The 25,471-nt window shown below is 43.5% G+C and overlaps 2 protein-coding genes across 8 annotated transcripts in view; one reads left to right on the top strand and one right to left on the bottom strand.

Moving 5' to 3' along the window:
- PLAG1 (PLAG1 zinc finger) overlaps window positions 1-8,258 on the bottom strand; it is a 353,245-nt gene extending 344,987 nt beyond the window's left edge. For both annotated transcript variants that reach the window (XM_078687283.1, XM_078687284.1), the window contains exon 1: window positions 7,929-8,258. The gene's annotated coding sequence lies outside the window, so the exon portion shown is untranslated. The remainder of the gene's footprint in view (window positions 1-7,928) is intronic.
- A 73-nt stretch (window positions 8,259-8,331) lies between these two features.
- Window positions 8,332-25,471, top strand: part of CHCHD7 (coiled-coil-helix-coiled-coil-helix domain containing 7) — a 97,298-nt gene continuing 80,158 nt past the window's right edge. For 2 of the 6 annotated variants that reach the window (XR_013610538.1, XM_078687287.1), the window contains exon 1: window positions 11,541-11,671. Coding sequence is in view for 2 of the 6 variants with exons in the window: in XM_078687285.1 (XP_078543411.1) it covers window positions 11,591-11,671 (81 nt within the window). In the remaining 4 variants the exon portion in view is untranslated. Of the gene's footprint in view, window positions 8,484-8,612; window positions 8,780-11,540; window positions 11,672-25,471 lie in introns of those variants that run through there. The other 4 variants (XR_013610537.1, XM_078687285.1, XM_078687288.1 and 1 more) reach the window with 4 other exon arrangements.

Here is a 25,471-nt window from a genome sequence, read left to right as displayed (position 1 = left end):
CAATTTGCGAATTTCCGTGACTAGATACAAAGGGTTGGTGTCCTGCAAGAGATGGCAGGTCACCGATCCCTGCCACAGTATTTCTATGTTTCGCTTGTGAAATCTATTCTTTTGAACATATCTTAAAAAGGACTTACATCCCGCCTTCACTTCTTCTTGGTCTATGTGCTTGCCAGTTTGCTTTCCTCTGTTTCTATTGGTCTTAGCCTATTCTCCCTTCTGTGTTTCTCTTATCAGTTTCTCGTGGCCTACCTACTTATTCCCATCCACTTTGGTTGTTGGCACTTTTCTTTAGGGTAACGCTGCATACCATTTACATTTTCTTATCATTCCCTGGCTGCATTGATGTGCTATTTTAGACCTAGCTCGAACCCCAACGAAGTTATCAGAGCACTTCACAGGCACTGAGAGATTTTGAGATTGGCATAGAAACACTGGATCTGTACTCTGAGCATGAGCACGCAATGTGCAGAGATTGTTCCCTTCATATTTCCAAGCCTGCTCTGGGTGTCAGTCTCCGTGCTCCACGCATGCGTCCGAATCTCATATTGGACGGGGATATTTTCCCCTTCTTGTTTCAAATCCTGCCGTAGTAGGATTGTCTATGCTCTGAGCATGCACGGTATTAGCAGGGTCTCTATGCCTTCACATTCATTGCATGCATGTGCTCTGAACATGCGGCTGACTGTACCCCACATGTGTCTGCAACAACGGTCCCTTGATCATTATCAGAGTCTTGAATTGCCATGAGGAGTAGTGGTGCTCCCGACTTTTCAAACCTTTAAAGCCACTGTCTTCTGAGCAACGCAGTAGGACAGCACTAGGGGGGATGGGGGTGGCGGGGTTTAATCTTCACGACATGCCACCACCAGCAGCACATTGCACGAGGACTGAATACAGTACTCCCCATTAATATCACACACTGTTCCCGGCATGAGTTTCTTATCACAGACAGTACGTTTGACACAAGATGAGATCTGTCTGCTTTTAAAGGTTGCACTCTCATGAGAGCGTCTCTTAAAATGTGATCCATGATTCCATTCACAAAAACATGCTTCCAGGCGTCAATATCGAGATTCGGATTCTCAGCATGTGCAACTATGCCGAATTCTCTTTTCCGGGTCAAGCTCACTCTTGTTGACTCCTAGCCGGCAGCTTCTCAGATATAGAATGGCAGGTTCTACATATACTCAGATTCCTACTAATCACAATTTTTGAGTCATACTTTGTCGCCTCTCTGCAACCTACTGTTCTTTAAGACTGGATTATTATATGAAACTGCTTATCTCACAAGCATATCAGATCCTTGTTGTTTTGCCCCGTAGATGCAGATTGCTGACACAACATGCATAACGCAAACGGTACTTTGTGTAATGTTTTATACTTGAAGAAATCCCCAATGTGTTATCCGTTGGCTACATTTCCTTGCGACTCATATCAGATACTAGCACGTGTCTCAATATTGTTGTTCCACTGACAAGTCTCTTTTGTGTAGGTTGTCCATATTTCTAACGCCTCTCTCTGTACTTAATAGACCAGCACAATGTATCGCCTATTTCAATACACAAGTCATGACACTTTCACGGAGTTTCAGTAACTTATATTGCACACCAGCTCACCAAGCTACAACTTACAACAAAAAACAGCTCATTATTAATCACATAAGTGAAACTTAATGCATCTATCAATTCTTGTTTGTAAAGCAGTCTGAATACCCTAAAGGAACCGGGGGTCTCTTTATATAAAAATGGAAAAAAAAACATTTTGGAACACTTTCGTGAGAAGAGGCACGGTCTTCTTCCCCTGTATTTCCCACCCGGATTTCCAAAAAGGGAAGTGGTTCAAAAGGGACGCCTTCCTCTTTGGAAGTCACTAACCTCCCCAACTTGGAAGCCTGTAACTGATCAATGGTTTGCAATCGGAATTATGGTCACAACCCCACTGAAACGTTAGTTACCCAATTGCATTCTGGAAAAACACAATCTCGCCCCTTCCAAACTGCGATTCGATAAGGATTTCTAAAACTTTTTCTAATCCCAAATGGGATTAGTAGAGATCTAAAAGTACTTTTGTGGGTGCACGTTCTGTATTTACAGAACTGGAGGGTTTGCAACCGAAAAAACCTTTTATATAACTGACCCTTCGCATGGTGAAAGTTAGTATTTTAAAACAAATTATCCTGGACTGCAGCTTCTATATATTCGATAACATACGCCTTTTAATTTTATACAGAGCAAATTTTAAGACTCTTCTTATTGTCCTGCTTTTGATAAAGGTACATATGTTACTCACTGCAGCAGGTTTTGACAAATACACTGAGGAGTTCTTGATACCTTGAAATATACCTTTTTAATTTGGTTCACTTCAGAATCAGTCTCCAACTTAAGCAGCATTTGATTTTTAGTTACAATTAATTACCAAATACTTGCTTCCAAATATTCCTCTTATTTAAAATAATACTGAACTAATCTTAAAAGTTTTTTTCCTCCATGTGAATTACTGATTTTTAACAGTTTATATAATGGTTCACAATTTATGTAGGTGTTTAGCTGGTAGAGAACGAAGCTTTGTGTGAATGTAAGATGATTTGAGCAAATAAATCCTTCTCTGAAATCAAATGTAAAATATATTGTTTTTGTTTCAATTTTGCATAAATAACCTGCAAACATGAATGAGTAATGTGGTTCATGTTAGTAGTGAAACCTTGTAAGCACCAGAATAAGAGTATTTGTTTGCTTACTAAGATTTGATCCATTCTCTGTAAAATTGCTGTTGACCAATTAATTATTATTTGTAAAAAGCATGTCTGTCTGAATTGTTAAATTTGACATGAATATATCCTGTGAAAGCAAGCGTGTGTGTGTGTGTGTTCAGCAGGTGTTGTCAAATAGAGCGAGACTTAATACACTTTCAGACTGCAGGGAGAATAAATGTCCCTGCATTTCGTGGCAAAATATCACATTTCCCTAGCTGTATAACTTGGATGAATTCAATAACTTATTGTATCATTTGGCAGTCTGCATGACAGAAAAATAATTTAATGTATCAGCCTTAGTAAAGTGTAATGATTTTAAAGCCACCTTTTGTATAAATGAATAAAATTATGTTTCATAAAAAATGTGCTACCAATTACTCTGAGTATGATCATTAAAAGGCTATTAAGGAGAATATATAAACTCAATCAGGAGCAAAGTCCCTGCAAGGATTCCCACCACTAGGTAAAAGAGCTACTTACTTTGTTTTAATCCTTGTTAAAGAGAGTTGCATTTAATAAAAGGTGAATTACATATAATAAAACTTAACTGTGGAGTAAATTTTCTAAACAGAAGAAAATGTAACCTTTGATAGCGTTGCCAGTTTATCTGTGGATTACATTGTGTTCTTAATTCCTAAACTGAAAAAAAAAAATCAAAAAAACTCAAGTGCAGCAGCCCAGTCAACTAAGAACTCATATACTACAAAACAATGTTTCTTCTTTGGAATTTTACTAACTGAAATGATTCTACAGGAGAAGTAGACAACTGCCCTTCATTTTTAAGATTTTAAGAAATGTTAAAAAGAAATTATCAAGAGTGGCATAAGTGACACTTAAACACTATTAATGGAAGCTATTTTCATGTAGACGGACAATGGGTGCCAATTTCAACGCTTGTGTACCTTTCCTTATGGCTATGGATAGATAGCCAAAGAATGAGAAACACTGAACCATTTGACGGTCAACCACAAAGTGTGCTAGTAAATACACTTGTAAATGAATTTAAATTGGTATGGCAAGTTTACTGACCACTAGTGTCCCTATTTCAAGTGATTTCAATGTATCCAAAGTTTAAAAAACAAATTACTATGGACTCTTGCTTTGGAGCGCAGGTGATGTTTAACTAAGTTTTGGAAGCCTCTATAATGAAATGCTTTTTCTCCAGGACTGAGCAACAAGATATCACTTCTCAGCAGCCTAATAATATGATACAAGAAAAACTGGTTCTTAAAAACTAGCAATTTGGTTTGATATGTTCTACATTCAAATTATGAAGATATAGTCTTGTTTCTAACTAGCAGACAGGACGATGCGGATGCGAAAAGTGTAGGATAAACAACAGACTATCAAAACCTACGGGGAAGCTTGTTGTGTGCTTCGAAAGTTGGTTATTTGTAAAGAAAGCTTATGTATTAAATCAGAATGATTTTTACAAAACTAAATATGATAAAAAATTAAATCAGGGCAAACAAAATATAAACCTTGTAACAAAACTAATGCAACATTTCTACATGAGCAGTGAAATATACGCATTTTAGATTAGTTAGTTTTCATCACAATCTGTAAGAAAATGCAGAAAGGACTGCATGAAACAGACAGTATGAATGTAAACATATATGCCCAACTAGGAAACAAAGCAGCCAATTCAAGGATATACACATTTTGAATAAATAGATTATTCGTATTCACAAAACTGGTAGTAAAAAAATGAAGTGTTGCAAACCTAAAGTGGCAAACACTGCAATCTAATTTTACACATGAATAAGCAATCAAAATTAAGCTGACTGAACCTGTAAGCAGTGGAAATCTGATCCTGAGAAACTGCAAACCCATTATTGTAACCCAAATGATTAACATATGTTAGAGTAGCTTTTCTTTTTATATATTGTATTAAGCTTATTTTGCTGAATATTGTGTTACCAGCTCATTGGCTTTGTGCTTTAGATATCGAACTTGCCTGTAGTATATTACAGCACTAGAGGGGAACAAAGCATATGCTATCTCTGGTTCTATAAAAGGGAAGTTTTAATTGAATAGGTCAAACTAACTGCATTGCCTTCAATTACAAATCAACATAAATTATACTGAGTACACAGAAAAATGGCTAGCCAGACATGCAAGAAGTATGCCACCTTTACATCTAACTGGATTACGAGGAGGGCGAGACAGAGCATTAATGATAAATAACTACTTCAAATAAGCACCTTCAATAGTTAATCAAAAGTACACCAGAGTTCAATACACCAATCTACTACAACAGTCTAATCAAAAACCTGCAAAGCATCATGTCTAATGCATTTTAGAGGTCTACATCTCTTACAGATGAAAATCTGGAATCATATATGGACAAGAATTGCCAGATGTGATTATAATAGATTCAGGGTAAGCAAGCAATTCAATTAAAACAATGATTCTGAACAACGTGGCTTTTTAAATAATCGTCTTCAATCCCCATGTATTTAAAAAGCAAGTCTACACTAACTTGGTGAACAACATTCATTTACACATGCATTATTAGAAAAACTAAAGGAATCCAAAATAAAGCAGGCAGACACAAATCAAACACAAGCAAATAAGAACTAGTCTGATTTCTAAGGATTACATCAAATCTACACATTACTTTTCAATGTTGCTTCTCTTGGCAGGGGTGAACGTACACATTCTAACCATGTACTTCTGTAGTAATTTACTACAGCACAATGGATGTATTAATCAGAATTACAATATTACCAGAAGGCAATGGACAGACTAAGTTACTAGTGGTTACAGAAAGCTTCTGGGTCAGCTATTTTAACTTCACATAACTGTCTATGGGTTGGGGGAAGAGGGTGTTTTGCGCAATTCAGTGCAGTTTCTACAATGTTTCACTGTGGAAATCATTCAAGTCAAAATAATTAAACGATAGTGCCTAGAGGAAGAGTATTTGCGATTACATTTTACATTATACTGAATGGTGGAGGTTATTGGTGCACACTTTATAATCATCAAGATTAGTCTCTGTGTTCTTTTACAAACTGAACAGGTTGTGACCAGACATATTAATGCAGCAATGTTAGTGTCGTGTGTTATTATTCCATACTGTGCACACGCCAATGTTTTCTCTGCTGCCCCGTGTTAAAGCTTTGCACATCCGAGCTTTTTAATTCCATAACCCTAGACAGATTAGATAATTTGACGCACTGGTGCTGTACAGTGAATACAGGATTTCTGTACCCTAGCAAGTATGACGTGCACATAATAAACAACATCGTTTTCCTGAATCGGATTCTCTGCGCGATTAAGGAAGCGATCAATTACACATGCTCGTTTATTTGTTGAACTGCCCAACCCCACTGACACTCAAATGCACTCTTCACAGGAGTTCGTGCTACAGATAAAGGGGCACGGTGATCTTACTACCGCAGAAGCGCCGTCAGCGTGTGCAGCATGGGTGAGGGATGTTGGTAATGTACTTCATGCAACTTTGTGGTATAAGGTGTCAACAACCTACGGCGGCCGCCAGGGTGGTGAGAGCAGAGAATCGCTTCCAAAGTACACCATAGTAATTGGACGACTGTCATTCCAGTGAAATCCTCTTAACAAGAAACATTCGCACATCCTAATAATTTCCTTCTGAAAACTAAACCTGACTCCTGCGACACAGCTACCCAATTAAATGTGAGCGCATTGTTGTTCTGTTTCTTTAAACTTGCCAGGCAATGTCCCTACTCCCACGTGGAACCAAACATTAGCAGCACTTTCACCCCTGCTCTACCTCAGTGTGATGCAAACCGCAGCATCGTTGTCTGATCAAACATAAAAAGGAAAGCGCGCACTGTCGATGCCCCGGGCGGTACAATAAGCAGGTGAAACAGGAACACGAGGTGTCGAGAGAAACAACACCTCACCTCCCTAAACACAATGTGCAGGCATCAGCGCGCGCAAGGCTGCATGCAGCCCCCTTTAAGCAGTCAAGTAGGGGGATGGACTAGCAACCCGGGGTCAGACTAAAATTTAGATGCGAGGTGTACGCTTGCACGGGGATCCGCTCAGTGTCCAGTTCTGTATGATGCAGCAGGTTTGCAGAAGGTGCCGAAAAAGGCCCCCCCCCCCCCCCACACACACACACACACACACACACACACACATACATACACTCAAACCATTTAAAAAAGCGCAGATTGCTCTCCGTCCCTTTACTGACGCGCGGAATGCATGTCCATTTACACCGAGACCTATCACAATGAATATCAAAGATTACACCTGAGATGTACCCCCACCTTCAAAGGCTCACTCTAGTACTTAAAGAACAGAACAGACGAGGGAGATTCCGCGAGCGCAATGAGCACAGACTGTCGCCCAGAATGAAGGAGGAGCCAAACACCTTTCCTTCGCCCCCAGAAACGTCCAGCCGATTTTTAAGATTTTAAATACATATTATTGTTTTAGAACATGTCTGTGCGGCTTGGGTCTCCCTCCATTTTGGTTGTTTATTACACCAACAACAGGCTGTCACCAGTGAGCCCACCGTTTGCAACAAAATAGATGCGCAGCCACCCGGCATCCAACTCAAAATGCTACCTATCACCTTAAAAAGCCGCCACCAGGACTACTCTTCAAGTCTCGGCTGACCAGGTCCCCCACCACAACCTACTGTTTCTGACCCCCCTTTAAAACATACAGAATTAGTACCCCCAACCAATCCAGATCACCCCACAGCGTGCCCGAGTTTACCGGGCACTTCCCTGCAAAGTTGCTGAAACTCCGGTGGCAAAATAGATTTTTTAGGATTTTTTTAAATTTTATTTTGGTCCAGGCATTTTTTTCTCCTCCCCTCTCCCTGCTTCTTCTCTCAGTGCTGCTGCCTTTCCCTCTCGCCCCCCTCCTCCTCCCGCTGTTGCTGTCACAATATCCAAAACTGCGAGAGAAAACTTCCACAAAACTTTCCTTTCCCGGCACAAGTTACTGCTCACAGACAGCTACCACGGGCACAGCACCTACTGGCAGAGCTAGTTTCCCTTGATATATTTTTTAAACATTTATTTCTATTTTTTCTAGCTGTCGGGTTCGGAGCAGCACAAACTTTTTTTTCCTGTCTCGCTCTGCCTTCCTGCCCTCTCCTCATAATTTAAATAACCCTGATATTTCAGGACTAAATGCCGGCAGCCCCCCGCAGGACCCGCCTCAGACTCACCGCGGGAGCCCCGGCATCCTCCCTGGCTTGCGTTTCCGTAGTTTAGGACGCCCTGGGAATTTTCTGTAATTTTTTTCTCATATTTTTTTGTTGGGCGATGCGGGCCTGGAAATTGTTTGCTTTCCCCTCTTTCCAGCAGCCATTGTAGTTGTATGCGCTGCGGTGCAGCCCATCCTGTTAGCCCGGCCCTGGGCCCGCCTCGAGTTCCGCCTCCTTCGCCCTCCATTTGGGGGCGGCACACTGTCATTCAGTCCTCTGCCCTAACCGGGGTTGGTCGGTCCGACAAGGATGGCAGGGCTAGGAGAAGAGAGATGGATGGCAGTCAAGCTGGGCAGAGAGGCGGGGAGGTTAGAGGCGTTTCTTATGCTCTCGATTGGCTCCTTGGGCTGCCGTTCAAGCGTCGCCGCTTCTCTTGGTTGGTGGATGAAGCCTTCGGTCAGATACACAGAGCCGAGAAGGTTAGGGTGTACAAGTACATAACACAGCGCGTGAAGCATTGACGTATCTTGGCTTAAAACTCTGCTCCACGCTCGAGTTATGTGGACGGCTGCAAAGGTAAGTGAGGCTGTAGCGGCGAGAAACCAACAGACTCGAGAGGAGCGTCACTCATCAGGTGCTCCTATCCCAGGGAACCACAGAGCCGAAATTAATACGGCTTTCAGGAGATAAGATTATTTCTTACGCGCCTAAAGAGGATGAAGGTCGTGAAGTGCACTGCCTCGTGCGAAGGGGACAACCGAGGAGTCGGACTATTGCGCACCGGTGTAGTGAGAGATAAGCACCCCTTATTTCTTTGGAGTCTCTACGAGCAGCCTTCCAGCGAGGTGGGGGAGCCTCCAACCCTTCCGGCAGTGAGTGTCTTTGCGTGCTTTCCCGGACGAGGTTTGCATGACACCCAAAGCCCTCGTCTTTGCCCGGGGCAGGAGAAGCCCCTCCACCACCCCGGCATGCGTGCCTCCTGAGTCTTGACACTGTTCGGATCTTACTGCTCTTCGGACAAGGAAACAAACACCATGTGATCTTTAGTAGACTGTACGTGAATCAGGCCCGGTTCTAGCGGGTGGGCCGGGTGGGCCAGGCCCACCCAAACATTAGCCTGGCCCACCCAAACAGGAGCCTTGGCCCTCGGAGTGAGGGCTTCAAGGCAGGCGCGCAAATGCATTGGGCTCAAAAGGTTGTCTGTGTTTGTGCGACCGGGCTGAGACAGTTACCGGGCGAATACACACACACACACAGACAGTTTTAAAGATTATCACAGCCGCCCCAGAGTACTTCACAGGTCTTTAAAAGACCATTTACATTTTGTTATGTTTTTTCACCCCTTCATCTCCACTGGCGAAAGGCGACAACGGTCACCTTTGCCTCTTGTTCTGTTGTGTGGATATTTCTTTTTGGATACAGTGCAGGAGAAAAGAAGTTAGTTTTTACTTATTCCCCCTAACCCCTGCAGCTGCTTATCACATCGGGTTGTGACGCAAAGTTTGACTAATGGAGTAGTAGGTAAGAGGGTGTGTTACTATTTGTTTTTCTTTTTTAAATCTCCGCAGGCCCAGTAGGACACATACTTTTTGTGTGCTTCATTGAAACAGTTGTTATCACTATCATGGCTGATGCAGGACAACAATAAGACAATACAAAATGCCCACATAAAGCTGGCGATTAATGATCCTGCTGGAGAGTAATCATTTGTCTGTTAGTAGTTTTTAAATGCAGATGAACTGTATTTTATGTGGATAGTGCAGTGGGTCACTGCATTTGTCACTGAGATCCTTGTGTTACTTGCAGTTCAGAAGTAACAATCCTAACATAGGACATAGGACGGTGACCAATGAACTGTCCCCAAAGAGCTACATACAAACATGAATACATACAAACATGAATGGTATAGTTAGAACTTCGCTTTTTTTTTTGTTTTGTGATATAGTTAGAATTTCCTTTGTCTTTCATTATTCTAATGTTGCTCAAATGAGTATTTCTGGGCAGATATACATTTTTATCAGTAAAGCTGACCCCCATGGAATACTCTTTAAATCCTCAGGTTGTGTTTCCACAGACCAAATCCTCTTAAATATCCAGCCCACCAGTATGGATGACATGTGATTCCTACACCTTGTAATCCTCATTGGATTATGTGACATTCACTGAAGACTGATTTCCATACTTGTATGATTCATTGTCTCTGTATAATGTGTGTGTGGTGTAAAGTATTGACACACACTACACTGATATGAGTAGTGCTATACAACAAATTAAATGCATATGAGAGAGGGGCTATGTAAAGATGAGGGGCACTGGTGGAGGGTGGCAGTGAGGGAATCCGAGGAGGAGGTAGTGGGATGTGTTTTGGAGCGATGAGGGGCACTGTTGGAGGGTGGCAGTGAGGGAATCCGAGGAAGAGGCCATGGGTGGAGGGGGTGTTAGGGAGAGATAAGGGGCACTGGTAGAGGTGGTAGTGAGGGAGTCTGAGGAAGAGGTCTTAGTGGGAGGGGCTACAGAGAGATGAGGGGCATTGGTGGAGGGTGGCAGTGAGGGAGTCCGAGGAGGAGGTCAATAGGGGGAGGGGCTATGGAGCGATGAGGGGCACTGTTGGAGGGTGGTAGTGAGGGAGTCCGAGGAGGAGGTCAATAGGGGGGGACATGGAGGGATGAGGGGCACCGGTGGAGGGTGGCAGTGAGGGAATCAGAGGAAGAGGTCAAGGGGTAGAGGGGGGAGCTAGGGAGAGATAAGGGGCACTGGGGGAGGGTAGTAGTAAAGGTATTTACGGAGAAAGAGGTTATTGGTGTGGCGCCAAAAAAGACTTTCATGGCCTTTCTGTTTTTGTTTATTTAATTAGCGGTCTGGTCATAAGGGCTACTGTGGAACATACTTTAAAAGTGCGTGCTAATTATATTTACTACTATATTTAATGTTTTACGTTTGAAGGTGATTTTACTAATGTTTTTACCGGGAAAAATGAAAGTGGATCCCGATGGTGCCTGATATGGGGCTGGGGCCCAAGGTCAGCTGTGAGATAAGGTGCACTGGAGAGGAGAAGTGGATAATCAATCCGTTAAGGGAGTGCATTGCAGAGTCCGGGGTCAGGTGGAGGTAATAATTAAGAGGGATTCTCCCTGAAGGCTCGCACAGAGGGAGCCCGAGAAGTGTCCCTTGCCTGATACTCCTACCTCAGAAACCTCCTCTTGCCATCAAAGGAACATTACATGGAAAAAACACTTTTTGAGTAATAATATTTAGAAAGAGACTTGGAAAAGAGTGCGTTTTACTGGGCCTTGTAAGACTAAGAAGAGATAAAGGAGGGCCCTGACGCAGGCCTGCCCAGACATATATGCGACTAATCGAGCCTGCAGTGGCCCACCCAAATGCACCCTTGGCCCACCCAAATAAAAATTCCTGGAGCCGGGCCTGACGTGAATTTGCTTTGCTGTTGTCAGTTTAACGTCATGAATGTATAGTTGGTATTGTTGAAGTGACCGTAAATGGGACGCACATCAAGAATTTACATTTCTTTGGTATTTGTGTCATGTCACCCAGCGCATTATGTTTCTCGTTACGAGAAGTGTCTTAAACCATGAAGGAACATGTCAGCAAACCTTACCCACACCCTCCTTTCTCCACAGGCTTGTCTGTCCATGGAGCAGAGTGAATGAACGGTGGGGTAATTCATGCTTGGGACTCAATCGCCTACTGTGTGGCTGTCGGTTTTGGGACGCAGCGACTCCAAAGGAAACGATCACAGGTCAAAAGTATGTACACACATCGTAAAACATAACACTTCCTGTTTTTGAACCCGTGTCCCTCCAACACTTGCATGCCACCTGTCTATCCTTCAGTGTTCAAGAATCCACTACTGGGAATAATACAACTGCACAGTCAAGGCAATGCATGTTCACTGTTCCGGCTGTTTTCGTTTGTGTTAGTACTTTGTTGTTTAAAAATATTAAACTTTTGCAGCAGAACACCCAGTGCTAAAAATGGGATTAAAAAGGTGGGGAGGCGGTCTCTAAACTTGGGGTGGCAAAAGAAGCTTAACTAAGAATCCTTTCCGAGAGGCTTGGCCTATGTGAGCTTAAAACACATGAAATAGTCTGTGCGTGACACTGTGTGGTCCCCTCTGAGTTTTGTGGTATTTCATGAAGACTTGACACAACACAGTAACCCCACCTAAAACAAGGCAGACCTTTTGGCTTTGCCAGTTTTTTTAGTTGGCAGTACCAGTTAAGTGATTGTCGGAGTAATTAAAATTTGAAAATCTTTCAAGAACATGTCGCAGAATTTAACATTAGCAAGGTATGTGGCGAGAGCCAGTTATGATTGTCGCCCCTGCTCTTCCCTTCACACTACTTACCTTTGCTGTGTCTCATTGTTATACACTTGTGCCGTTTATCCACCCCTATGTATTTATGAAATTATGCATCCCACATGTCGTCTCTCACTTCTTTATCATTGTCTGTTCTTTCTGTCCTGCATGTGCTTCCTTGCATCTCCTGACCATCGCAACACCCCCTCACACTCTGATCTCACCTGTAACCACTTTTTCTTTGGCTTTTCAGCAGCTGAGTATACTCTTTCACTTATAATGGTAATTACAATGGGCACATATGTGATTGTTGTCTGTAATACTCAAAGAATGTGCTTCTAATGATCATCAGCTGCATCCCCTGGTACATACCTATGTCTCCTTGATGTTCCTCAAGGATTCCTTCCACAAATGTACTCAACTACTTTTTATACAGTTCAATTATTTTTATTCGATTCAAGTTTGCAATTGTTCTTCTGAAATTACTTTCATTTCATGTTTTAAGCTTCAAATGCATTTCATTGACATCATCATATTTCGTATATCCAATGCATTTCGGGCATTGTATGCCCTTCATCAGGGAGCATGTGATGTCAAGGATGGCGTTCGAGTTTGTGATGTAAAATGTTAACGGAATGTTAAGACGCAAAGCGTCTCTCTTCTTTCCTCGTATCGAGAGCGTCCGTCCATCATTTCCCGCCTACAGTATTGTTGTCTGTAATACGTTTATGACCCATTTGAAAGATTTGTACTACCTTTACCCTCTAATTATAAATATCCTGGAAAAAGTAGAAACTCTTAGGGACCTCGTGATGAAGTAGCCCATGAATGTAAATGGATACTCCATCTTTGGTGTGAATTACCATAAGAGCTGTTACAGTAATTGTAGAGAATTCCCAAGTGTTTATGCCAGTAAATTTAAGGGCACAAATATATGGGTCCAATTTCAAAGTCCGTTTTTAATTACAAAAGGCCCTGAAAACTGGCAGCCATGAAAACCCATTTTCTTCGTGTGCATAGTAGTCATCAAATTTTCAAAGTACTTTACAAATTCAACCGTTTGTATTAGCTATTCTGACTTCTCCTATCTTAAGTTTGTCTAACGCTAAATTAACTTTAGCAGCGGATGGGTCCAAGCGATAAATGTCCTTTAAATAGTGATGTGTCTTATAAAAAGGTTGCTAGATCTACTTCACTTTCTGTTTCTTTGGACTTATGTTCACAGGGGTTAAGTGGTTGTAGATGGCATAGACTGCAGCAGGTTCATAGCAGTTTAACATACTCTTGGGCGGGGGTGGGGGGCATTGGAACCTTTTCAGTAGTGTGCAGGTCATATTATTTAGTTGGTGGTTTTTTAAAATGTTTATCCTGCTTGTTTTTATAAGCCAGCATACCCCACGCCCAAAGATTGTGAAGGACCACTCTGATCTAACAAATGTACCTGCCTCTGGATTTATAAAAGTGATGCAAAGTCAGACATCCATCACTGCTTTAAACACAAGGCTTGATTTTTGTTGTTGTTTTTTTGTTGTCTAGGTGCATGTTCCCACTCCACCCTTCTGTGGGTCCACGCATCTTTTGCAGCTATCAAATTTATTCAAGCATTTTCAAACATTACCTTTTTTCTGTTGGTGTTACTTTAATTTGTTCTTGCATGATGATACTGACCAAGCCCAGTAAAAGGTGTAGTGTGTTCCCTGTTACTAGAGGGCATGATAATTTCTTCAAGATGCAAGCATATAACTGCAATGCCATAGGGCAACTCCTAAGTGCAGAAATATGGAATGCACATTATGATTGTTGAATAATTGGCAAACTCGTGTGGGCATGGTAAGAGGAAGGTAAAGGGAAGGATAAACGTTTCAAAAATACATGTATTATTCACCTACTTTGTACTAATGGTCCCAAAAGATTTTGTCGACATTACACTGTCGTTGCCAAATGGTTGATAAAATCAATTGTATAATGCCCCCAGACCCCACCTTTTTTAACTCCTTTATTTTTAGCTAGGCATTAAGTAAGCTTTTGACTGCTTGTGTGTTGTATTAAACTGACCAACAGCAAGTTGGATTTGTAGGCAGTTTAATACATATCCAAGGGGAATGTTGCTGCAAGCTTTCTTCAATGAAGATAACCTTGCCTTTGACTCGGGATTCAGTCTTTAAGCTGGTTATGGGTTGATTTGTTTTTCCTAGTCTGTTCCTTTGGATAAATGTGCACAGCAGGGAGGTCCATTACTAGACCAAAGACCTTACTCCAGCGGGCCAAATGAAAGGTTCTGCTGGGCGGCATGTGGCCCGTCCACCATTAGAGTATTATGGAGATCATAAACATTTTACATGTTGGAACCGGGAGGAATGTGTGCTTTTGCCATGCTTGGTGAGATTAGCTTTGAGATTGCAGGTCAGTCAAACAACTTGGGATATTCACATGATTAGAAAATTAGTTTGGCATACCCTTAGGTTCTGCTTCATTGGAAGTATGAATAGACAGACTGGGCCAACAGTGGTTGAAGCTGTCCTTTTTGCAAGAGTAAATTACTCAGGAAAGAAAGCAGGAGAATAAGGATTGAATTTTGCAGCAAGTCAAGGATTCTGGAGAAGGGCTGATAGAGTAAAAAAACGAAGGCTTTAAAAGTGAGGTGATGGAAGAGGTACCAGTGGGTGGGGTTTGAGATGGTGTCTCTTCAGTGAGTCAGCAATTTGTGGTGACAGAAAATATGAAGGTTAATTAAATTAGTGCATGAGGGTCATATAGGAAGAACACAGTGCAAGATTAATATCCTGTTGAAAAAGTATTGGTTACCTAAAAAGGATTCCGAGATGGATAACTGGATTTCTGGTTAAGGTGTTTTAGTCAGTGAATAGCGAACACATCCTGCTTCCAAAGGTAGCCAGCTGAAAGTACCAAATAAAGTGTTGAGTTAAATACATAGAGTTTTTTTCTTTTTCTTTTTTTAATTTAAACCCTTTTTATTGTGAGTTACAATTTGGCTGTGAGATTTAATACATTATGCATAAACTTTGTCATGTTGCATGTTCAGCAGTCTTATTAAATCTTGTAATTGAGACTTAACATATTGCAATAAAACTCCTGCTACTACCCAACCCCACCTTCCAAAAATGTCTAGTAATGTGGATATATCTCTCATTGGATGGTTATGTTCTGGGTTCTCTTGTCACTTCTACAGTGAAGTTCCTTCCCTCTGTTGCCATGCTTAACTTTTCAGTCTCCTTTGAGCTGTAGATTCTGTTTATTGTTTTTGGTGCATTCTCTAGCAGTCTTAGAGCCACGCTCCTTGCTTCCTATGCTCAGCTTAGTGCCTGGGTTTTTTTCTGATTAGTCTGCCTACCTGTTTTTGTTCCCTGTCTTCTTTGACCATACAAAGATCTGCTTTTCTGCCTGTCTTATGCTTCCCACAGTGTTTCTTGCTTTTTTTTACACTGGCTTCCTCCTCTTTTTCTCATCTGCTGCTAATGCCATCACTAATCCAATATCACTGCTTCCAATTGACCTTCCCAGGATGTTTCCATTGTCATAAAACCATAATTGTTCTTGTGGGGTGGCGCAGTGTCTCTTTATTGATTGATTGATTTATTTATAAAGCACAAGAATCTACCTCCGAAGGGGTATCTTTGCGCTATAGACAGCCCTGCTGAGAAGATCTAACAACTAACAAGCATTGGAAATGCAATAGGTCTCGCAGCATTAGAGTTAGTGCATTTAGAATTGCCAACAAGGAAAAGGGGCACGGTTAGCAGCAGGAGACAGCCAATGACGAGACTAAGCCCCAGCGAAACCTTTTGTAAATAACTCCCTTTCACTGTGTATGTTTACAGACTTAGCAATTTGTTCCGCAATCTCTTTCACGTGGGATCGCAATATGCACTGGGCGCATTACCCAGAGGCATATCTATCAGGAGTGAAGCAGGTGCAGTGACACCGGGGCTCAGCAGTTTAAAGGGCCCGTCCCCCCTACTTATTGCTGATTTTTGTTACCAAATCAGGACATGGAGAGATGGTGTGGTGCATTCTCCTTTCTTGCATTCGGGCCCCTGGCACCCTGGTTACTGCTCTGCTGGTAGTACCACAAGTCAGGGCACATTTCCGCGAAGGAAATCTGTGCGACATTGTGTAAAAGTACACAAGCTGTTTTTACATATATGCTGTGTAAAGCATGGATGTGTGAATAATGAGTTCTTGCTTATCCAGGGATGCAGAATCGAAAAATGGCTGTCAGATCTGGTGTTGAAACCCAGGAAGAGGTGTTTGGTGGGTCCGAGGGAGCACCTGAAAGACAAAAGTACCCAAGCTGAATGTGGCCTGGTGCCAGGGGGTCAGACCCAGCAGGGAGAACTGATCTGCTGAGCAAGTCGGCATACTGAGACAACACCTATCCGGGGATAAGTGAACTAGGGAGGGTGAGAGATGGGAGAGGGGCGAAAGAAGAGAAAACAATAGTTGGGGAGGGACTCGAACAGTAGGTGAAGAAAAACAGTGGAGCGGGAGTAAGAGACAAGCATAATCATGGTGGGTGAGAGATAGGAACAGGGGGAGGGGGCAAGGGGGAGTGATGGAAACAAAGTGGAGGGTTTGAGGTGGGACCAGGGTGGAGGGGTGAGAAGAGGTTGGAGGTGATGAGAGATGGGAGAGGGTGAAAGTGAGAGATGGGTGGAGGGTGAGTGATGAGAAGAGGGTGCAAAGATGAGAGGAAGACAATAGTGAGGTGGATGTGACATATAGGAGCCGGGTGCAGAGGCTGAGGTCGGGGTACAGGGCGCAGAGTTAAGAAAGAAACAATAGTGTGAGGTGACAGGAGAGGGAAAGGAACCGGACGGATGAGTGAGAGAAATAAAGAGCAGTGGGCGAGGAGTTCAGATTGGGACAGTGCGGAGGTTGAGGTGGATGAGGTGAGAAAGAAACAAGCGGATGGAGAAGAGATGTTTGGGGTAGTAATAGGCACCGTAAAGGAAGGGTAAGGGTTGATGGGTGAAGGATCAGTGGATAGGTGAGGGACTGACGGATAAACCGGCGAGAGTCCCGGTCGGGGTGATTGACGGGTAGAATGGAGAGAGAGGATGCGAGCGGATTAGGAGAAGCAGTTAAGAAAAGTGAGAGAGGCGGGTGCAGAGGTGAGAGCGATAGGTGGATGGGGGACTGCGGGAGGGAGCGGAGGGCCGATGGGTGAGTACACAAATTGAGGGATGAAAAGCAGAGGAGTGACTACTTGGGGAGGAATGAGCGGTTGGAAAGTGTTAAGGGGTGGGAGGAGGAGTGGAACGGTCCAGTGGTCGAAAGAAGTGTGGTTGAGTAGACAGAGCCAGGGTGGAGCGGTAGTGCATGGCTGACAGTGGTGAAAGGGGGAGACCTGCAAAAATGTTGTGATGGGCGGTGGGGGAGGCAGGGTAAAAGTGTGAGCGGCTTAGGCAGGACGAAAGGCAGAAGTGTGTGGGAAGAAGTTAAGAGAAACTAGTAAAGGCTATAAACCTCCGATGTTTGGCATTCTGTAGCCCCACGGACAGAAATACGCAGGGAAGAACACGCTTGTGAAAGAACATGCTGACCAGTTAGAATAGAACAAGTGAAAGCGGGATGTAAGTAGGGGGGAGGAGAAGTCTGGGCAGGCAGGATGACTCAGGGGAGGGGGCGGAGCGGGGCAGAGCGGCATGTGGGTGTGAAGAAGCCGGGCCTTTGAAGTGAAGCTAAGCTTCACTTCAAAGGTGTCGGAGGAATGCGGGCGGCTGTGCACGCGCTTTTAAGCTCAATGCACATGCGCATTGAGCTTAAAAGTCACGGGCACTGCAAGGAATCGCCACGATTCCTTGCAAGTTAGATAAAGAGTCGATGAGCCCCTATAGTCTCGCTTGCTCGATGCGCATGCGCATCGACAGGCGAGACCTAAAAATTGGAGGTGATCAGGAAGGTCTTAAGCTGTTACCTAAAAAGGAGAAGTTCTGTACACGGTTTTATTTGAACCGGAAGCTTGTTCCAGAGACTTGGGCCCAAATAAGATAAAGCCTCTCCCCCCCCCCCCCCCCCCCCCCCCCCCCCTTGCCTGGCTCGTTCGATTCTAGGCAGTGTAAGCAGATGTTTTGCTTTTGAGCGGAGAGGCCGCTGAGGAACATAGGGAACAAATGTATCTGCCAAATAGCTAGGACCTGGATTGAACAAGACCTTGTGGATGTTACAGAGCACCTTGAACTGTACACGCTTTTGTATTGGAAGCCAATGAAGCTGGGCCAGCAGAGGTTGGGAAGCCGTTCTTGGTGGTGCGTTCAGAATCCAACGAGCTGCCGTGTTCTGATCGACCTGAAGTCTATTCAGAGCAGCCTCATTGGCGGACAACAGGAGACTTATTACAATAATCCAGACAGCTTAATATAATCACCTGGGTTAGCATCTTCCTGGAGGAGTCGGGGAGCAAAGGGAGAATACGGCGCAGTAGGCCCAACACATGGAAGCTTGGACCAGCAGTATAGATGGCATGCTCTTTCATAGTGAGGGACTGTTCAAGGCGAATACCTACGTTTTTCACACAGGTCTTTGGTGCAGAAGGAGAACCTAGATCTGAGGGCCACCAATCAGGGGTCCATAAAAGTCGTGCTTCCCCAAAAAGCATTATTTCAGTTATCTCCACATTACATTGAAGAAAATTGGTTCTCATCCACTGAGAAATATTTCTTATTCCCAGGGAGAAGGTGGCCTGAACTGAAGGGGTGAACTTATCAAATGGGTAAAGCAGTTGAGTATCGTCCGCGTAAGAAACGGGGATAAACCCACTGTTCCTTAACAGATTGGCCAAGGGAGCCACATAGATATTAAACAAAGTAAATGCAGATAACAGAATACTTAAAAAATAGAACTCCTTAACTTTCTTTTCTTGTCTCTGGTTGTGGTGTAGGTTCCCACTGAAATGAGTGGCATCAAGATTGCCTGTGCCTGTCTTGTACAGGGACACATTCTCTATCTGTGTTCTTCACTCTTCTCAGTAATTTGCTTGGCAAATATTATGTCTATCCACCTAAGTGTTTGGTGCACATGTGAGACATTCTGGTTGTCTATTGTTGGGTATGTAAGTAGTCATGGTTCTAACGGATCTACGTCCTGTATTTGTTCAGTTGTCTGTTAACATTACACTCGTCACATGCATGTTCAACCAAGTTCTATTCATCTCTTCGGTTTCTCTCCTGATTAAAGCCCCCTAAAATTATAATCTTCCCTGCTAACGCCTGAAGTTTCCTCAGGACTCATGACACTAGTGTGTTCTGACTTGAATTGGGTACTTGGATGGAGACAAATGTCATCTACTTCACACGTCACAAAGGCAGAAATGCCCATGGTTGTCAGTGTTTCTATCACTTTTTTCCCCATGTGCTTCTAACAAGCCTCTCTACTCCTCTGGTTTTATTTACGGTTAATGCATGGAAGTTGGTTTTGTAGAGTTTACCTGTATATCCATGTATTGCCCTTCTACAGATGGGCCTCCTGAATGAGTACTGATTTTCACTCTTCTCCTGTGGACAGCCATCAACCCAAGCTCTTTTTGCCAGAGAATGTAACCCTCTCGGTTTGTACATCATAATCTTGAATGTGCTTCCTGCATTTAGATTATCAATACTTGGTCCTTGAGAGCTAAAGTTTATGTTACCCTGCAGCTCTGTCCCGTTTTTAGGTTGAGCCTGGGTAATGCATGCGCTGCTCAGCAAGGCATGCTGTATTAAGGTATGAATGTGAAGCTCCACCCACTCTCCGCTCCAGTTTTTTTTTCTTGGCTTGTGTCGTCATCCATTGTAAAGTGTGGCTTTTCATTAGTCAATAGGCTTAGTAGTCCCTCCTTAGTACCACCTTTTCCTATTTTGTAACCTTCCCATAGCGACACCCCCTATTACATGTGTTGTCGCTCGGTAGGCTTTAATTACCGCCTCCAAGCACTATTTTCTTAAAGCGCTTTGTCCTGCTGCTCTGGCCGGCAGGAAAAGGCAGGACACGCACTCTCCTAACTTATTTGCAATGCAATAAGTATTGCATGTTATGTCATATTGTTTTTATAAACCACACGGCTACTCAGCAAAGTGTCCCTGCGCTAGGCGTAGGGAGATTGAACAGGCAACTGGATGAGCTGTTACAAAGGTATGTTTTTAATTTCCTCTTGAAGATATCTAGGCTGTATTCTAGCCAAAGGTCTAATGAGAGTCTATTCTAGAAGAGTGGTGCCAGGTACGAAAAGGATCTCCCACCTATTCTGAGGCGATTAATGTGGGCACTCTTACAAGGTACGCTGCAGAAGAGCGAAGGGTGTGTGCGGGAATGTATGCACTGATCCTCTCGATGAGATAGGACGCGCCTGGATGCAAGGCCTTGTGCATACGGACCATAGCCTTGAAGACAGCCCTCTTCTTTACCGGGAGCCAATGAAGGGTCCTCAAGTGAGGGGTCAAGTGAGACCAAGCTGGGAGTCAGAGTAGCAGTCTTGCCGCTGAGTTCTGCACCACCTGCAGTCTGTTAAGGAGATAGTCTGGGAGACCGAGGTACTGAGCGTTCCAGTGTTCCCATAGTCCAGTCTCGACATAATAGGGGCCTGCACTACCTTTATACCAGCAGACCCCAATCAACAGAAGTGGTAGAAATATTTTCAACATGCGAAGCACGCTGAAGCTAGTTGGGCTTGAATCTGAGGTTGGAAAGAGAGGGAGCTGTCTATTTTGATCCCCAAGTTATTTACACAGTTTTGTGGGGAACCAGGCTGCGGCATATTGCTCAGCTAGCATGTTTCCACAAAATTGAGGGGGAAATCTCTGAAAGTCACGCTCCCCTTTTTGTCTGGGTTGCACCTCAGGTGGTGCAAATTCAGCCAGTGAAACACCTTAGTGAGGAATCGTGAGATCAACTTCCCATCTAAGTCCTTTCCCTTCTCGCAAGAAAACAGAACCTGCATGTCATCAGCATAAGAAATGACCTTATTGCCTAGGGACTCCTCAAGAGTTGCTAGGGGTGTCAGATATACATTGAACAGGATGGGACTCGGAGCCGAGCCCTGCAGAACACCCACAGTCAGGGGTCTGGCTTGTGCAGTATGGGGGAGGCAGCCAGACTTTCTGAGTCGGTCTGTTAAAAAATGATGATCGCTAGTTTAAGGCTGAATGTCTTATCCCTATCTCATAAAGGCGCTCAAGCAGCTTAAGGTAGGGCATGGGGTCAGACGTGCCGTGAGGTCCAGCAGTATAAGCATGGCTTTGCCACCAGAGTGTAGAGTTCTCCGAACACGTTCCACCACTTCGAGAAGTGCGGTCTCCGTGCTAAAGTGGGGGAGGAAACCAGATTGAGTGGGGTGGAGTATTTCATTGTCTTCCAGGTAACTGGAGAGTTGGTAGGTAACTTCCTTCCCCAGAATTTTAGAGAGAGCAGGGAGAATGGAAATGGTCCTGTAGTTTACTGCTAGCTTGGGGTCTGCTGCTGTGTGTTTGTTTTTTTCCAAGCTAATGGAACCACACCTGTTGCCAGTGAGGTGTTGAATATGTAGTTCACAGTAGCGTTGATGGAAGGTGCCGCCATCTTTAACACTGCAATTGGGCAGGGGTCAAGGGGGGAGCCAGATTTTAAGCTCGTTAATGCAGTGAGAGACTTGAAGGAGGAGATGGGATCAAATGCCTCTAAGGAATGATATGTGAGAGGAGGCGCCTGTACCCTGCGCCCCGGGCTCTGTGTGTGTGGAGTTTGAGTGCTATTTTGATAGCTATTTTGAAAGGTCTTTATGTTTTTCGTAAAAGAAGAGGTCAAGTTCGTCACACCACTCAGCCTTCAGGGTGCAGACTCTAAAAGTAACAATGGTGCAAAGGAAGGAATCAACAATTTTAAAGATTTCCTATGCATTGTTGTCCGCTTCCTAATCCTAGTATCGTAAACGCTCTTTTTAGCTAGGTGTAGCTTCCCCTGATGCTCCTATGTTTTTAACTTTTTCATCAGGGTGGTACTTCCATCTCCATGCTCTCTCAAGCTGCTTTCAATGTTTCTTGCATGCATTGAGCTTGGTATTCAGCGAAGAGGCCGACTGGAATGATCTGGCCTGAGAGTTTTTTTGTTTTTGATGGGGGGCTAGAGAGTTGACAGTATTCCAGATCCAGTTGTCTGGGCGGGCGGTAGCCTCTTCCATTCCGCTGGTCAGGACTGGAATGTTAAAACTGAGGGCATGAATAGCATCCGGCTGTAACTTATGAAAAGCCTGACAGGAGCATGAGGTGTAATCTTTCGAAGGTGCATTTTGCTGGTCTGAGACCACACAAATGGGATAAGATAGTCGTCTGTCCATGGGAGAGGAGTAGGTTGTGATACCGCCAGGTCCAGATTAGAGAAAACCTGGTCAAGGCTATGTCCGGCCTGATGCGTGGGGCTGAAGACCTGTGTTTCAGAGTCGGAGGGTTCGTCATTTTTAAGAGAGCATTGGTTTCTTGTCCGGATTTGTTATTCAAGTGGACGTTAAAGTCTCCAAGCACCAGGAAGTGGGCATCATTCATTGCCCACGGAGCCAATGCACTTTCCAACAGGCGCAGGCATCTGCTGGCGGGGCCAGGCGGGCGTTAAAGAACCCCTGCCAGCGATTGGCTGGGAATAAGGGATAGGCAGAAACCAAGTGTTTCCCTTTCCTGGAGGCCTTCAAGATTGAAGGATAAAAACATTCATACTCCCTTATTTTCTTTTTTCCTTTTTTATATACTATTGCTGTCCCGCCCCCTCTATTTCGCATTTGCGAGAGTTCAAGCTATTGCATTAGAATTGACAATGCCATTTATTTATCTGTTTAAAAAAAAACATAAATGAAAGTGGTTGTCATATACCATGCCAGTAGCTCAAACTCTCATAAATGTGAGACCTATTGCATTGCAAGTGCTGTTTTTTTAACCACCTCCCTCATCATCCCTTTCCCTATCAACCAAAATTTCGATGGTGCCTTGGAAAATACTTAAAGCACAACAAAAGTTTACCCAGTAATTGGCCCTTCGTTGGCCTTGTCTTACACTGGCATAGTAATTGGCCAGTACCCAGTAATTGGCCCTTCACTGGCATAGTGTTCTTGTTTGATCTGTGGTTCCGATCCCGGCCTGATACCTTCCATAGCCTTAGTAATGGAGCCCTCTACTTTCCAACGTTTGCTCGGTCTCATAGTCTCAGTTTATACTTTCAATAAATTCTCATTGTGTTTAGTATGCCTTTCACGGCGACGATGAGTTTTGTTTTACGTTTGACTACAGTCTCTCTATATAACATCTCCTCTTTCTTGGCTCTTTCTGTCTTTTTCTAACTCTGGCGAAGCCTTATCTGTTTGAGTAGTGTCCCTCTTCTCTCTTGGAGTTTCTCTCCGACCAGGATGGGTAGCATTTCCTTGAACTCTGTAGTATTTCTTCATTTTGAGCATTTGAGAGTAGCATTGCTCTTTGCCTCACAAATGTAGTCCCTTCTACTCCTATGTCCTAGTCTTTGTGCTCTTTATAGCCCTGCTGATTCGTCATCTTTCAGGTTTAGCATGCTGTGAAAGACTGTACATATCTTCTATTATCTATGCCGTCTGCTTGTCAGATTAATTTCAAATTCTTATGTTTTCTTTTTGTTTTGCTCACAGCTTTATGGTCTATACATTTGTTGTAGGCCAGTGAATTGGGTGTCGAGGGATTTCTGTTTTTCTTAGTGAATAGGCGTTTCATTATTTTTTTCTATTTTGACTAGCGTTGTGCCTAACTGATCCAAGTGTTAGTGTTTAGAGTTCACCACCTCTATGAGGCACTTCTTGATATCTTGCATCTTCTGCAGAAGGTCTACTTTCTTTTTCGTACATAGGTACTGCTGGGTAACCCGTTTGTCATGCATAGATGAAGGTCTGGCTGCTTAGTTTGTACCAACTTTTTCCATCCATTGGTGTCACATCAGAGCTCTTACCATTGTGGGTTTGAGTCGCACTACTTCAGGAACCAATAGGTTTACTTAGCTGAATTCAGAGGTTAACCGCATCAGCGCTAGCGGTTTTCCCGCTGTGCGCTGACTTTTTTTAAAATACCGCGTTACATGACGAGCTGAGCTCGTCATGAGCGTGCGAGCGGCGCAACTCATGACGAGCTCAGCTCGTCATGAGCGCGGAAGGGGTTACATTTCTTAATCTGTGATGTGGTAGCACACTTTTGTTCCTTATTATTGATTCAAGCCATATGGAGTAGATCGGATAGGATGAGATGTCTGTGGAAACCAACAGTTTTGATGTAGCCGTTCATTTTTACACACGTGCAGTTTATTTTTTACTCCTTCCCCAAATTATTGAAGAATTTGTTAATTTCCTTACAATGTATTTTTATTTGAGTGTTCAGAAACGCAAGTCTTAAGCAGTCAAGACTTCTCAGGCTCTGGGACAGTTAATTTTGTTGCCCCTTGGCTCTGGTCTGCGAGGCGTTATGCCTATTTTCTGGTTTTTCAATGTTTTGGGTCGTCTGAGATCTGGGTAAGGTGTAGATCGTAACCATATGGGAGGGATACGAAGTTGAATATGGTTTACATCCAGACATGAATAAAATGAGAGCCCTAAACTAATTAGTTCAGAAATGTCAAAATTCACCCACCTGAACACCGCAACAGCTGAAGTGGTAAGAATGACACCCCAAAAAGTGGCTAGGATGTGGTTTGAGGTGTGTGTGTTCTTCTTTTTCATTTTGTTTCAGTGTAGAGTTGGCTTTTTACATGTTTTCATCTGTGTCCTATATAACTATTTCCGATGTTAAACTTCTGTGGTTACCGTTGGTTAGTTCTGTTCATCTTCTGAGCACTCCGAATTTGTTTCTTCAGAAATGGCAATATGGAGTTGGTACATTTCTTTTAAACATTTATATTATGAAACTCACTTTTACTGTGATCATGGAGGAAAATATAAGTCTGGTGAAACTTTGCTTTCTGTAGTTCCCTGCTAATTGTGGATCAAAGGCACTTAGATCCTGATTACAAGCGATCTGAATTTGTGTGCTCGAATTCTGTGTGGGTATAGACCACATTAGAGATTGGTGTTCCTGCTTGTAAATATGTCACAAATATTTGACCCAAGAATGAATAACTAACAAACCCTGATTTTTCTGGGTCTGAATCTACATGTAATGAACCTAGATTGGGTGCTAATACATTGCAGATTATCACCTTCTTTGAGCAGGTGGGGGAGCATCTGATATGAGTAGCTTTCTGCACTCCCTCCCCACCATAGAAGGTGGCTGGAGCCGGA

This window comes from Lissotriton helveticus, chromosome 4_1, assembly GCF_964261635.1.
Source record: "Lissotriton helveticus chromosome 4_1, aLisHel1.1, whole genome shotgun sequence".
Classification (NCBI taxonomy): Eukaryota; Metazoa; Chordata; class Amphibia; order Caudata; family Salamandridae; genus Lissotriton; species Lissotriton helveticus.
Note: the sequence above shows the minus strand (reverse complement) of the source record. Positions and strands in the feature narration are given on the sequence as shown.